Raw genomic sequence first — 12,670 nt, forward strand, 5'->3', positions numbered from 1 at the left:
CACATGTCCTATATTCCTACTATGGTAGTTATCAGTTTATAAGTAATAGACAAAATATGGAGCCAATAAAACTATTTAGACTACTAACCAATTTTTCTGTACTTACCTAATTCTTGTAATAAACAACAAACTTACTTTACAACTTCTGACATCTTCTGACATGTTGTCTGTCATTGTACGAATACTGAGTGCTTCTTGTTTTTTTTGTGCGTTATTTAATTTATTTTCCGGTGTTGACTATCCTAAAACACCTTAAATACCCAAAATACAGTGATAATGTAATTTAATAATAATTTCCTTACTCATAGATTGAGTGTTATGAAAGAAGTGTAAATGTAAAAGTTTTTTTTCGTAAATGAATTTTGTGGAGAAAAGCGACGCAGGTCAATCAGGCAGAGCACCTAAGCGCTCACTGCTCTTTGGCTCACTGTTTCTCTGCGTTGAAGTGACAGAGAAGCAATATGTCGTCGGCGTGGCGTAAGTCTTTGCTCATCAAAAATTTGCAAATAAAATAAATGCAAAGAAATTACGATTTAGATTTAAGAAATAACACAACAGATATTATTATTACGTTTTGTTTGTAAATCAGACTTAGTAATTTGATTATAGTGTCTTTATAAATAACGGAGTATTTTTGGTTTCTAAATCAAAGTAAGAGCTCACTTTGGCAATAAAATCTATCGAGCCAAATTAGTTTAATCGTGTTTTGAAAGCAACGACTAACTCAGGAATACGATCAAGATTATCGTAATATTTTTTTTATTGCCACGAAATACACCAATTTTATACCACGTCTCTTTAAAAATAGCAGTGATTGGCGTTGGTCGGCTCTTAAAGTCGCTCGGTTCAAGGTGGATGCAAGCCGCTTCCAACCGAGGCAACTGGAGGTCAATGGGGGAAGCCTATGTCCAACAGTGGACGTCCTATGACTGTTATGATGATGATGATGACTCTGTTTCTACGGCAGGCGAAAAAAAAAACTTTGAAGAAGTACCTACATAAGTATATATTTTGTGGGATCCACTTTTTTAACCGACTTAAAAAAAGGAGGAGGTTATCTATTCAGTTGTTTTTTTATGTTTGTTACCTCAGAACTCCGTCATAATTTATAAACCGATTTGAAATATTTTTTTTTGGGTTATTCTAGGAATGATTTCAATTAGGTCCCATAAGCAGCAAATCAGGATCTGATGATTGGATCCTAAGTAAATCGAGGGAACTCTTCAAATGTTGTAGGGACATCTATGGTAATTTTGATTTATTTAATAGTAACTCGTGCGTTTGCTCTTGAAAATCATCATTTGGTGAAGTGGAACTGATGATGAAGACCACAGTTGACCATCGGAGTTACTACTCAATAACAAGTATTTCACGGGTTGAATTTCAATTACTTTAACACAGTTGCTAAGTAATTTATGCTCCTTGTAATGCATAATAATATGGTGAAATGGAATGGGTGGTGAAGCACCAGGACTCCTCAATAAAGAAAGTCTCTGCATCGGAAAAAGCAATCTTTTGTAAGAGGTGACGAGCAGTTGACATGAAACTATTGTATCTTAAATATTTTATAACCGACTACAAAAAAACATGAAAACATTTTTCTACCAGTCTGAAGTCCGCCTCAGCACGAGCCAGCAGCAGTGATTGAAGCCCAATACTCGTATGTAGTAAAATATTTTCATGATTATTTGTAGTTGCTTCAATTTTCAGTTCGGTTTTCAGTTTTTTTTAGTTCAGTTTTGCAGGTGGTAGGACCTTGTGCAAGGTCCGCCCGGATTGCTACCACCATCTTGGTCGCTAATCCTGCCGTGAAGCAGCAGTGCTTGCATACTGTTGTGTTTCAGCGTGGAGAGTAAGACAGCCGGTGAAATTACTGGCACTTGAGGTATCCCATCTTAGACCTCTAGGTTGGCAACGCATCTGCAATACCCCTGGTTTTGCAGATGTTTATGGGCGGTGGTGATCTCTTACCATCAGGAGACCCACTTGCTAGTTTGCCATCAAGTCGAATAAAAAAAAATTTTTTTTGTTGTAATTTTTTTTTCTCAGATGACATTGAGAGATACATGCGAAAGGTTGCCCATAGTAGGTTTTGCGCCTTCCGTAGAAACAGAGTATATTTGAATTCATATTCCGGGCACCAGTCATGGATAGGTAGGTACCAATAATGGAATATTTTTTCCGCTAACCCAATATTAAGAAACGGACGCTACTTTTTTTAAAACTAATAACACTTATGTGCAGATAAATGATGATCATAACTGGTAAAGTTCATGAATGGTGAGCTATAAGGCATTGAATCCTTGCTGTCCATTACTGGATCTGGATAGGTACTACTATGCTTTACATGTCCATGATCCATGTCCCTATATTGGAATTCCCAAATAAATACATATAGTCGTCTTTAACTATTATTGTCACTGGAAGCGCGCAAGCACGCACACGCATTGTATTCAATACAAAATTCAAATCTATATTCAGTAAATAGGCCGCAATGGGCACTTTTACACGTCATTTTTAGGGTTCCGTACCCAAAGGGTGCCAACGGGACCCTATTACTGAGACTCCGCTGTCTGTCTGTCTGTCCGTCTGTCACAGGGCTCTATCTCTGAAGCCGTAAAAGTTAGACACTTGAAATTTTCACAGATTATGTATTACTGTGGCCGCTATAACAACAAATACTAAAAATAAAATAAAGTTACAAATTAAAGGGGGTCGTCATACAAGAAACGTGTTTTTTTTCAGCGTTTTTTAGTTGCAAGCCTAGCAACGGGTAGCTATGTCGTTTGAATATTTACCTTTAAGTTTGCGATTTTAATGATGTTTTATAAAAGCTTCGATAGTATAATATAGTGACTGTCTTATTGTGTGGTTTATTCGTTTTTGTGCAAAATTAATAAAGCAATTTATGAACCACAAACCTCAATGAAGCCAACTTTGATAAAGCGCTCGCCAAATTCACACCGTATATCACTATGTTTACTTATTGTTTTTTGCACTAAAAAAATCATACTAAGTATTTAACACTATTTACAAGGTTTATAATACAGTTTAAAATTTATTCACACTAGTCGAGCTTCTTATTATTTAATTACACAACATACGAAGTCCGCCGAATTTCCCGCGAATGAACAGAGCTGACAGATCAGATATTATATTTATTTAGCCGCGCGCGCAAACAGCCAGAACCAAAGAGGATGAGAATACAAATTGTTTTTTATTCGAAATAATAGCACAAGTGCTTACATTTCGGCGATATTTTTATAAGCTTTTCTTTAGCTTGCCCTGTTTGTTTATTTATTGTTTGTTTTGCTCAAATCTTGGAAGCTAAATTTGACCCACTTCCAGTGGTCCGATCGACTTGAAATTGTGCATACTTATGTAAATTTGGTGAAAATACAATAATCTGGTAGTGACATCTTGGTGGTCCTGCCAGGATCGTCTCTGCAGGAGGGAACTCCTCAATAGTTATTAGTACCGACTTGAAATTTGGTACAGATATGTAGTTTAGACGACAGTGCAAGTACAGTCAACAAAAAGTACATTCGGCAAAAAAAGCTTGTATTAAAAATGAAATTTTTAAGAAAAACTTATTAAAAGCATTACTTAAGTATATTTATTTGCAGTGTACCTAATGTAACTATATGTTTGCTCGGGTGGAATCTGTCAACTCAAATTTGAAGTGGATATCTTCAAACGATTGAGCTGAAATTTTACACGCATGTATAAATCCGATGACAATGCAATATTATTATAACATAGAGTTGATCTGATGATAAAGCTAGCGGGTGACCATATGAACTCTGTGATAAACGACACGACCGCATCGAGTTTGGACCCGTTTGTCGTCTTGACGAGTACTTTGGTAACCAGGGGCATAAAGTACAGTGAGCTAAAAAAACTTATATTAGAAGAATTTTAAGAAAAACTTGTACTGAACTATTTACGGAACCCTTCATGTACGAGTCCGACTCGCACTTGACCAATTTTTATTTAAACTGCCAGCGCTTTCGGAAAGACCATCATTGCCAAGAAGAATGCGCTAAGTACAAGAAACTTGGCAGAAAGTATTTTTTTCTTAAATAAAAACAAGAAGCAGAATGGTTACGATGGTGTCGTCTATTTTTTTTAAGCATATGTACGTAATTTACGTAAACGAATAAGAAAAAAACCTCTTATTGAGCAATACGTAGTCGATCTAAACTTAGTATTAAACTAGCTTTTGCAAGCGATTCCGACTGTGAAAAATTCCATTATTGCGTGGTAAGTATCTTTACAATTTTCCGGGATAAAAAATACCCTATGGCCTTCCTAAGGTATTAAAGTACGAGCATCTTTATATCACATTTCATTTAAATCGGGTCTGTTAACAGGGACAGTAGACAGTATTAAATTTGCTATTATTTAAATAAATACAAAACCCCATACCGTGTGTGACCTGACATGCACTAAACCAAATTTTTAATCTTAGATTCTACTTTTAAATGTTATGGCTTTTTATTGAATTATGTACCTATCTGTTTTCCTGATATATTTGTTTGTTAATATGTTATTTCCATAATAACACAACTTAGATGTCATCTAATTAATCATTCGCTAATGCATGGTAGGTCCAAGAGCAAGGTTTAAAACCAGTCGTGGCTCGAACCCGATCCAAAACGGCGCTCACGCACAGTGTAGCTCCAACAATATCTAACGACGCTTGTGTTCCAATTTTCAAAATATAACTGGCCAGTGACAAAACAAAATACCTAGTCAACAAAAAATAAATTGAAAAAAAAAACTTTTTGAAATTCGTGATACGTTTCGAAGCAGTGGTACAATGTATTTAAAGCTTGTTTTGCCCGTTGTTGCTTTAATGTGTTTTATTTACTGCATAACTGGTTCGACGGGTAAGTTAAGTTTTAATTATATAAAAAGAAGTACTACGTTTGTTATTTCGTTACTTCTTTGGGCTTTACTCGCTAGTTTTATCTATAAGACAATCCTTTATGTATAATTTGCGAGAAAAAGATAGCTATAGTATGTCTGTAAGGTCCCAAGCACTAAATTTTTTTTAGCCAAATAAGTGCGAGTAAGTCCAGTTAGCAATTATCTGTTGGATATAGCAGGAAAGTAATAAAATACCAGGGTTCGGTTCAGCACAAAATTTCGTCGCTATCGGTTTTTAGACCCTGGGTCCATGGGATTCCGGTTATATACTTGGTTTCTGCATTGCTTACTATTGTGGTGTACGAGTATGAACTATACACATTTGCATTGCTCACCCTCGACCTTATGCTAGCTACGTCTATACAACAAATGTGTTTTCATTCAGCTCCTCCACCTCCACACTGTAAGAACACACATAAGTCACACAAACCCAAATATTTATCACCATCACCACGTAAACCACCTCACTATACTGACACGCCTCAAACTCAACCAATGTGCATCCTCAGAGCCTCACAACCGTCTGCCTTGCCACCAGTTGTTAGACTTTGACAATGAGGGCTATCGTTTTTTTGTCTTTCTAGATGGCGCCGCTGTTGCGTGAGGTTTTTAAGTCTGTTATTACGGACGTGAAAACAAAGTTTAGATTAAAATCATATTTAATACACCTTAAAACCGTACCATAAAAATATCGAGCAACCACAGTGTTTCGTAGTCCCATTTTGTTCGGAAAAAAGGGAGGACAAAAGTTACCGGAAGACAAAACTGTCTCAAAGCACAGACATTCATTGCCCCGGAACGCATATTTGCCATAACTAATTTAAGGAAATGCAAAATATTTACAAAATTATTGTAATCATACCTACTTAAATAAACCCGCGTAGCTCACCCAAAAACTATGAGATTTGACATTTCGGAGACCTCACGCTACACTTGCGCCTCTAGCGGCGAATTTATACGCGATAGCCCTCTTTATTGTGCTCTGTTTTCCAGGGCTATACATCTCAAACTTGTCAGAGGCGTGTTACCGCTGCTTGTGCCACGTGTCGACAATCTGCGACACCTCGCACGGCTGCACGGGCGGCTACTGCGGCCCGTTCAACATCTCACACGTGTACTGGGTCGACGCTGGGCAGGTCACGCTGCCTGAAGACGACCCGGAGAGAAACCGTGGTACATGTTATAGATCTACTGTAGCCACTGACTTACTCCGTTTCCATCAGAGATGTTCGAGGATGTGTTTTTCATGAACCAATAGAAACGATTCATTAGTTTCATTTCGTCTAAAAAGCAGCTGGTCTAAGTAGCAACTGGTCTAAAAAGCAGCTGGTCTAAGTAGGAAGTGTAAGAAGTAACTGGTCTGAGTAGCAAGTGGTCTAAAAAGAAACTGGTCATAACTTGTATTTGTCGAAAACTTTAAAAAACATAGGTAGGTTAGGTTAGGTTATAGAGTTCCGTCAAGGCGCGAATCGCCTCAGTCACGCGGAATAAGAGCTCCGCGAAGCGGAGTTCCTACGACTTTGACTCAAAGAATTTTAGACCGCTTGATATTTAGACAGTTGCTACTTAGACCAGTTAAATAAATAAACATCACGGGACTATTCACACCAATTGACCTAGTCCCAAAGTAAGCTTAGCAAAGCTTGTGTTATGGGTACTAAGCAACGGATAAATATAATTATATAGATAGATACATACCCAAGCCCCGAGAACAAACATTCGTATTTTTCATACAAATATCTGCCCCGACACGGGAATCGAACCCGGGACCTCAAGCTTCGTAGTCAGGTTCTCTAACCACTAGGCCATCTGGTCAGTATAAACCAGTTGCTTCTAAGTCACTTGCTACTTCGACCAATTGCTTCTTAGACCAATTCCTAATTTTATTTGCTACGTAGACCAGCTGCTTTTTAGACGAAATTATACTAATAAAATAAAATTAAATTATGCAAGCTAACCAAAGATTTTGACTTAACTGCACATGCCACCCCCTGCCCAACCCAGTGTGCAAGTATTGGGCAGTCGTACTTTACAGCAAGCACGCTCAGAATGCTAACTCGCCTCGCTCGGCTCAGCTGTTTCCACTAAAGATGTACTGTGCGATGATGGATAAATGAAGCATTTCTATTGGTTAATAAACAACACGGTCCTCGCAACACATCGCACGCAGCGTCGCGAAACGCAGCCTTAGGGTCCTATCGCACTGGGACACTATGGCAGCGTAACCAGTCGACCACCAACATGTATACCTACAGCTTTATGGCCGCTTCATGTAAGCCGTGGTGGCCTAGTGGTTTGACCTATCGCCTCTCAAGCAGAGGTTCGTGGGTTCGCACCTCTGAGTATTACGAAATTCATGTGCGGAATTACATTTGATATTTACCACGAGATTTGCGGTGAAGTCACCAACATCGTGAGGAAACCTGTACAAACCTGCGAAGCAATTCAATGGTGCGTGCGAAGTTTCCAATCCGCACTGGGCCCGCGTGGGAACTATGGCCCAAGCCCTCTTGTTCTGAGAGGAGGCCTGTACCCAGCAGTGGGACGTATATAGGCTGGGATGGATGGACAGCTTTATGGGGGATATCTCACCAGTGGCTACGGCCAATTAACCAATCAGATGACAGATTTCGCATACAAAAACTGTCATTTGATTGCGATCGCGAGCGTCAGAGACGTTAGGCTATACGGCCTCTGGTGTCCGCTCGGTTGTCCGCTTGCTTGCTAATTGGGCCAATCAACTATTTTACCGACAATTTGGGCGTCTCCTGCGTTACCAAAATTGTCTCTGGCGTTACCAAAAAATCGTACTTCCAACAAGATATTTCACGGTTTAATAGGTTGAACTTAAGTAGGATGGCATGTATTCATGTACACCATCTATTAAATTACAGAAAAAAACATGTTTACTTATCAAAATCTGCAATTGTTTGAAAAATGTCGTGGACAGATTAGTGTCGGTAAAAAAGTTGATTGGCCCAATTAAGGATAACGTGCTATCAATGATGCTTGACTTAGTCTTTGCAAGAATGAAAATATAACTATCAATGTAGTAGACATATTAGAAGACATACACTGCTGTTAAAACTGATTCAGAATATTTAAAAAGTATTGTATCGTTTTATAGCCTGGGAAGACTGCGCAAGGAGCTATCACTGTGCGAAGAGGATAGTAGAAGGCTATTTGCAGAAGTTTGGAAAGGTTAGAAATATTTATTTTTATATGTTGTCGTTTACTGCTTTTTTATGTTGAGTTTGTGTCGCGTTAAGGACCAAAGACACTAAGCCCTTGCTTTTATCTTGTTTTTAGTTTTTAAATGAGGTGCTTTATAGGAGATGGGGGCATGCAGGGAAAAAAAATCACTATATATGGACGACTGGGCACCAAGGGCTCCAGAAAGTGCCGTACTCTAACAGCCTAAAAAAACCCGGTTGCACCTCCCCAACTCCCTGGAGCTTACTTTGGGGAGGAGTTGGTTGGAGGGGTTTCTTATCTACCCACAGTCTTACTTCAGCCATTTGCAGAAAATCCGGGAGATGCACATTCTCCTGTTAGGTTTTGCGGGGTGCTGGGCCAGTCTTTTTGTTGATCCCCGCTGGTTTCATAAATCGACTCCCCTTTTTATTACAATTCTAAGCTTAAGTATATAAATGTTAGATCTTTTCGTTTATTGTCAATAGTGGGCCTGTACACCAGTGTCTAATTTTTTCAACTCGAAATGGCTAAGCCTTTGGCGTATGATTCCAGGATTGCAACGGAGACGGAGTGACGAACTGCTTCGATTACATGATGATAAACGGGAACGGGGGCTACGGCTGCACGGCTCCGCTCAACCGCTCGGCCAACGGCCGGCGATGGCTAAAGCGGTACGAAGAGTGTGAACTTACCTTATAAAACTTGAGGCCCTGACGACGCTATCTTATGATTGTTCATAGCGTAAAATCAGGTTTTATAGATATATGACACCGGATCAAATATTTCTAAGAGTACTAAGAAAAAAATCATCAAAACTTTTATCTGGAGTATAGCCTTATTATGGGCGTGAGACCTGGACCTGGACCATGATACAAAAGGATAAGCAAAGTTTGGAAGCATTCGAAATGTGGTGCTGGCGAAGAATGGAGAAAATTAGTTGGACAGAAAAAGTCACCAATGAAGATGTTTTGGAAAGAGTGGAAGAGAAGAGAACATTAATAGAAACAATAGAGAATCGGAGAGGAACGTAATTAGTCAAAATACCACAAACGGGACTTATCACGCTATTATTGCACAAGTAATATTTACCTCTTTTATAAGTCCCGTTTGTGGTATTTTGACTATGAGTGAGAATCACGAAAGTTTAAAACGTTATAGGAACGTAATTAATTATACTAAAACCTATGGAGACTTATTATTATTACTTATTCTATTCTTAGTGTGCGATAAAGGGTGTTATTCACTGAAACATGTAGAGGCACGCACTATCATCCTTTGCCGGGACTACTTTACATGTTCCTTACCCCTTCATTAAACCTTTATAAATTTTACCCTTCTTCCTTTTCCATTGCAGCGTTGACAACACTCATTTTAGTAAAGTTACTAACCATACCAGCAATGGGCGTTCAGCAACTGAGCATTGTTCTAAGGAAATATTATCTGTTACGGGGTGTTGTAGACAAGTGACATGAAATGAATATTCAGGGGATGTTGAAAATGTACGCCACGTCAATAGAGGTCGCTTCTCTAGAAGTTGTTAGGCGTTGGCGCCACTGCGATCCACTGTTTAGAAGAATGCAATAAAAATTATAAAGTAAATCATTACGCTCTTGAGCGTCGTCAGTAATACGCAAAAATGCCCTTGGGTTTTATTTAGAGGATTGCAACGAAGTTACATGTTACAAGTTAACGTGGTATGATGAAAACGTATATTTCGTTTGATTATTAAATAAGATTAAGAATACACATAAGTATCAAGAAAAAAAGTTTTTAAGTTAAGTACCTATTTAGTTTACCTATAGTATAGTTATAGTTTTTACTTATGGGTACTTTTTCTTAATTTCGTTTGATTGATTAATTAAGCAGTTAGCATTAGAAATAAGGTACTTAAGCGATCTTGATATGTCTTTTTATTGAATAACACACACACAAACATCTCGCCTGTATTCCCAAATGGGGTAGGCAGAGCACACGAAACGTTACCTTCGGAGCCACTTTTAGCAATTTTAGGTTTATAGAAAAACACTTTTGAAAAATAAGCACAACAAATATGTAATACTTAATAGTATATATTTTAATTTTTTAATGTTTTTAAATGGTACAATTGAAGTAAAAACTATCCTAACCTACACACAGTATATACAAAATAACTAAACATAGTATATATTAACGTTGTTTTGGTTTCATAAGCAATATAATTTTTTAAAAGCGATTTTCAATAAAAATACTCGGCAAGATTGTTTACTCTTTTTCCAATGCTAAAATAAACGAAGTATGTCTAGGCTATGATAACAATTATGTCCTACATACGAGTACATTTACGTCAAATAAATACTCAGTCCTAGTGTTATCTTCGTTTGAAAATTTCCATTTACAAGTAAATTTCAGTTGTTATTATAACCGTGCCGGACCTTCCAGTTCCGGCTTAGAATGAGCTGTCACATAATTTAGCGCCCGACAAAATGCGGAAAATAAAAATAAAAACGACTGGAAAAGTCTTGGTGTATGTTTTCGGAGAAAGTATCGTGCTTGAGGTTCCCTGAAGAACAAAATGTCGTTTTCATTCCATTTCTAATAATAATAATAATTTTGCTAGCCTAGTTTTTTGACTTCCGGCAGAGGATCATGAGTTTAAACCCGAGCTCACACCTCTGAGGTTTTTGGAACAAAAATTAACCCCTGAAGGGGTGCAAAAAGGGATGAACTATGCAATAGGAAATTAATACAGTCTAAGCTACAAATGTAAAATTTTAAGTTGGCTAGCTGTATACTGTGATTCATCGTTTTCTGACCTCCTTATATACAGGATGAAATGACGACGCAGTGATTTCGGAGGTAAGGCAGGGGTAGTCATTTATTTCAACGCGGTCAGAGTTGCGGGGAAATGCTAGTTTCACAATAAAACTTCGAATTTCTGTGACATCAAAGAGGTACCTACGGGTATAGTGAACGTCAATCAATTATTGTATTAAATGAGTGCATTTTCGTATCCATTATATGTGAATCTTATCTATCTAGTGTCAAATGTCAAAAAGGTTGTACGATAGGTACTCATGCTAATTATTTATATTGAGAGAGCATTGAAAACCACAGTACAACTGTAACTCAACCATTCATAAGTTTCACTTTATTTTAAGTACGGAACCTCTCCAGGACAGTAGCCGATGCACTTATCTTTTGTTTTTATGGTTTTACGGGCAGGTAAGCATCCCTTTTTGGGGACCGTACTTGGGAAGAAAGGTATTTTTCTGGTCTAAATAGTACTAATGTAAGCGTTAAATTAGGATCTTTATGCCTTTTTTGTCGTAGTGCGAATTAAGAATTGCGACCTAAAAGAAGATAATGCTGAAATATCCATTTTAAGAGGTTGCTGATGACGAGTTCAAATAATACCTATCATAAAAAATCTATATATAAATATACCCAAGGCAACGTTTGAAACCGTTCTGCCTACATAATTTTTATTTAATTGAGAAACGCTTCAAAAAGTTGTACTACTCGCTCTTATTCCAACGTTTTAAGGTCCTTGTCAAAATTTGAAATATATATGTATGTATTTTTTACTAGGCTATACAGTCACCTGCATTAATGCCACAGCGGAGCGTGCAGAAATATTAGACACGTTACACCGGTAATAGAAATAGAATATCGTGTCAGATATTTATGCACGTTTTATTGTGTCACATATTGTAACTTAAAAATACTTTTAAAAATCTTAGTTTTTAAGTAAGTGAATAATAAAATGTATAAAATCCAAATGTTTATTTTCGTATAAAATATGAGCACAAAAGTTGAATAAAATCATTACATTCGTCTGACTGACACAGCATAATTTTAAATATTTACTATAAAGCCGCGGACACATCTTTGAGATAAGTATGCACAGTGAATCGCACTCTTAACGTTATGCCAAATGCCACGCTACTTAACGCTACATGCTACGAGACGCTACGCAGCGCAGCGCTACGCTAGGTATAACGTGTCTCACCGTGTCTGTTAGACTACCAAATTGTATTTTATTTGTGTCTCTTTTGAGCTCTCTTTAGAAACACCCTATTGACGTTTTTTATAACAATTTCAGTTTTATTACAAAAAAGACAGACGTAAATACACCTCTACACGACGTTTCACAGAAATCATAATTAAACGCTTAACTGACGTGTCTTTTTGTATTGTTTTGTATTGTAAAACTCTTTATTGTACATAGGTACAAAAACACATGAAATTAACAGAAAACAGAGGGAGCGCCAAAGTTCGCATACTGATATGCATCAGGTGATAAAGATAATCCCTCTGATTATCGTCCTGTGTCCATCCTATCAGCGTTTAGCAAAATATTCGAAAAAATAATGCTGACGCAAATGATCTCGCATTTTAATACCCATAAAATCATGCATCCACAGCAGTTCGGATTCACAAAAGGCAGGTCTACTACAGACGCGGGTCATAGTTTAGTTAAATTCATATTGCAAGCTTGGGAGGAATCACATGACGCTATAGGTGTATTCTGCGACCTTTCGAAAGCTTTTGATTGTGTGGATCA

At 37.6% G+C, this 12,670-nt stretch overlaps 1 protein-coding gene across 1 annotated transcript; it reads left to right on the forward strand.

Moving 5' to 3' along the window:
- Positions 1–4,638: 4,638 nt before the first annotated feature.
- Positions 4,639–11,885, forward strand: LOC141440859 (lysozyme-like). Its single transcript, XM_074105432.1, has 4 exons — positions 4,639–4,892; positions 5,926–6,105; positions 8,060–8,133; positions 8,680–11,885. The coding sequence occupies exons 1-4, from the start codon at positions 4,823–4,825 to the stop codon at positions 8,824–8,826; spliced, it is 471 nt and encodes a 156-aa protein (XP_073961533.1). The 5' UTR covers positions 4,639–4,822; the 3' UTR covers positions 8,827–11,885.
- Positions 11,886–12,670: the final 785 nt, after the last annotated feature.

This window comes from Choristoneura fumiferana, chromosome 23, assembly GCF_025370935.1.
Source record: "Choristoneura fumiferana chromosome 23, NRCan_CFum_1, whole genome shotgun sequence".
Taxonomy (NCBI): Eukaryota; Metazoa; Arthropoda; class Insecta; order Lepidoptera; family Tortricidae; genus Choristoneura; species Choristoneura fumiferana.

Excerpts from the sequence above, each read along its gene's own strand:
- LOC141440859 (XM_074105432.1), top strand. The coding sequence starts at position 4,823 with ATGTATTTAAAGCTTGTTTTGCCCGTTGTTGCTTTAATGTGTTTTATT. Across the intron at positions 4,893-5,925 it reads CTGCATAACTGGTTCGACGG|GGCTATACATCTCAAACTTG; the intron begins GTAAGTTAAGTT and ends TCTGTTTTCCAG. Across the intron at positions 8,134-8,679 it reads ATTTGCAGAAGTTTGGAAAG|GATTGCAACGGAGACGGAGT; the intron begins GTTAGAAATATT and ends GTATGATTCCAG.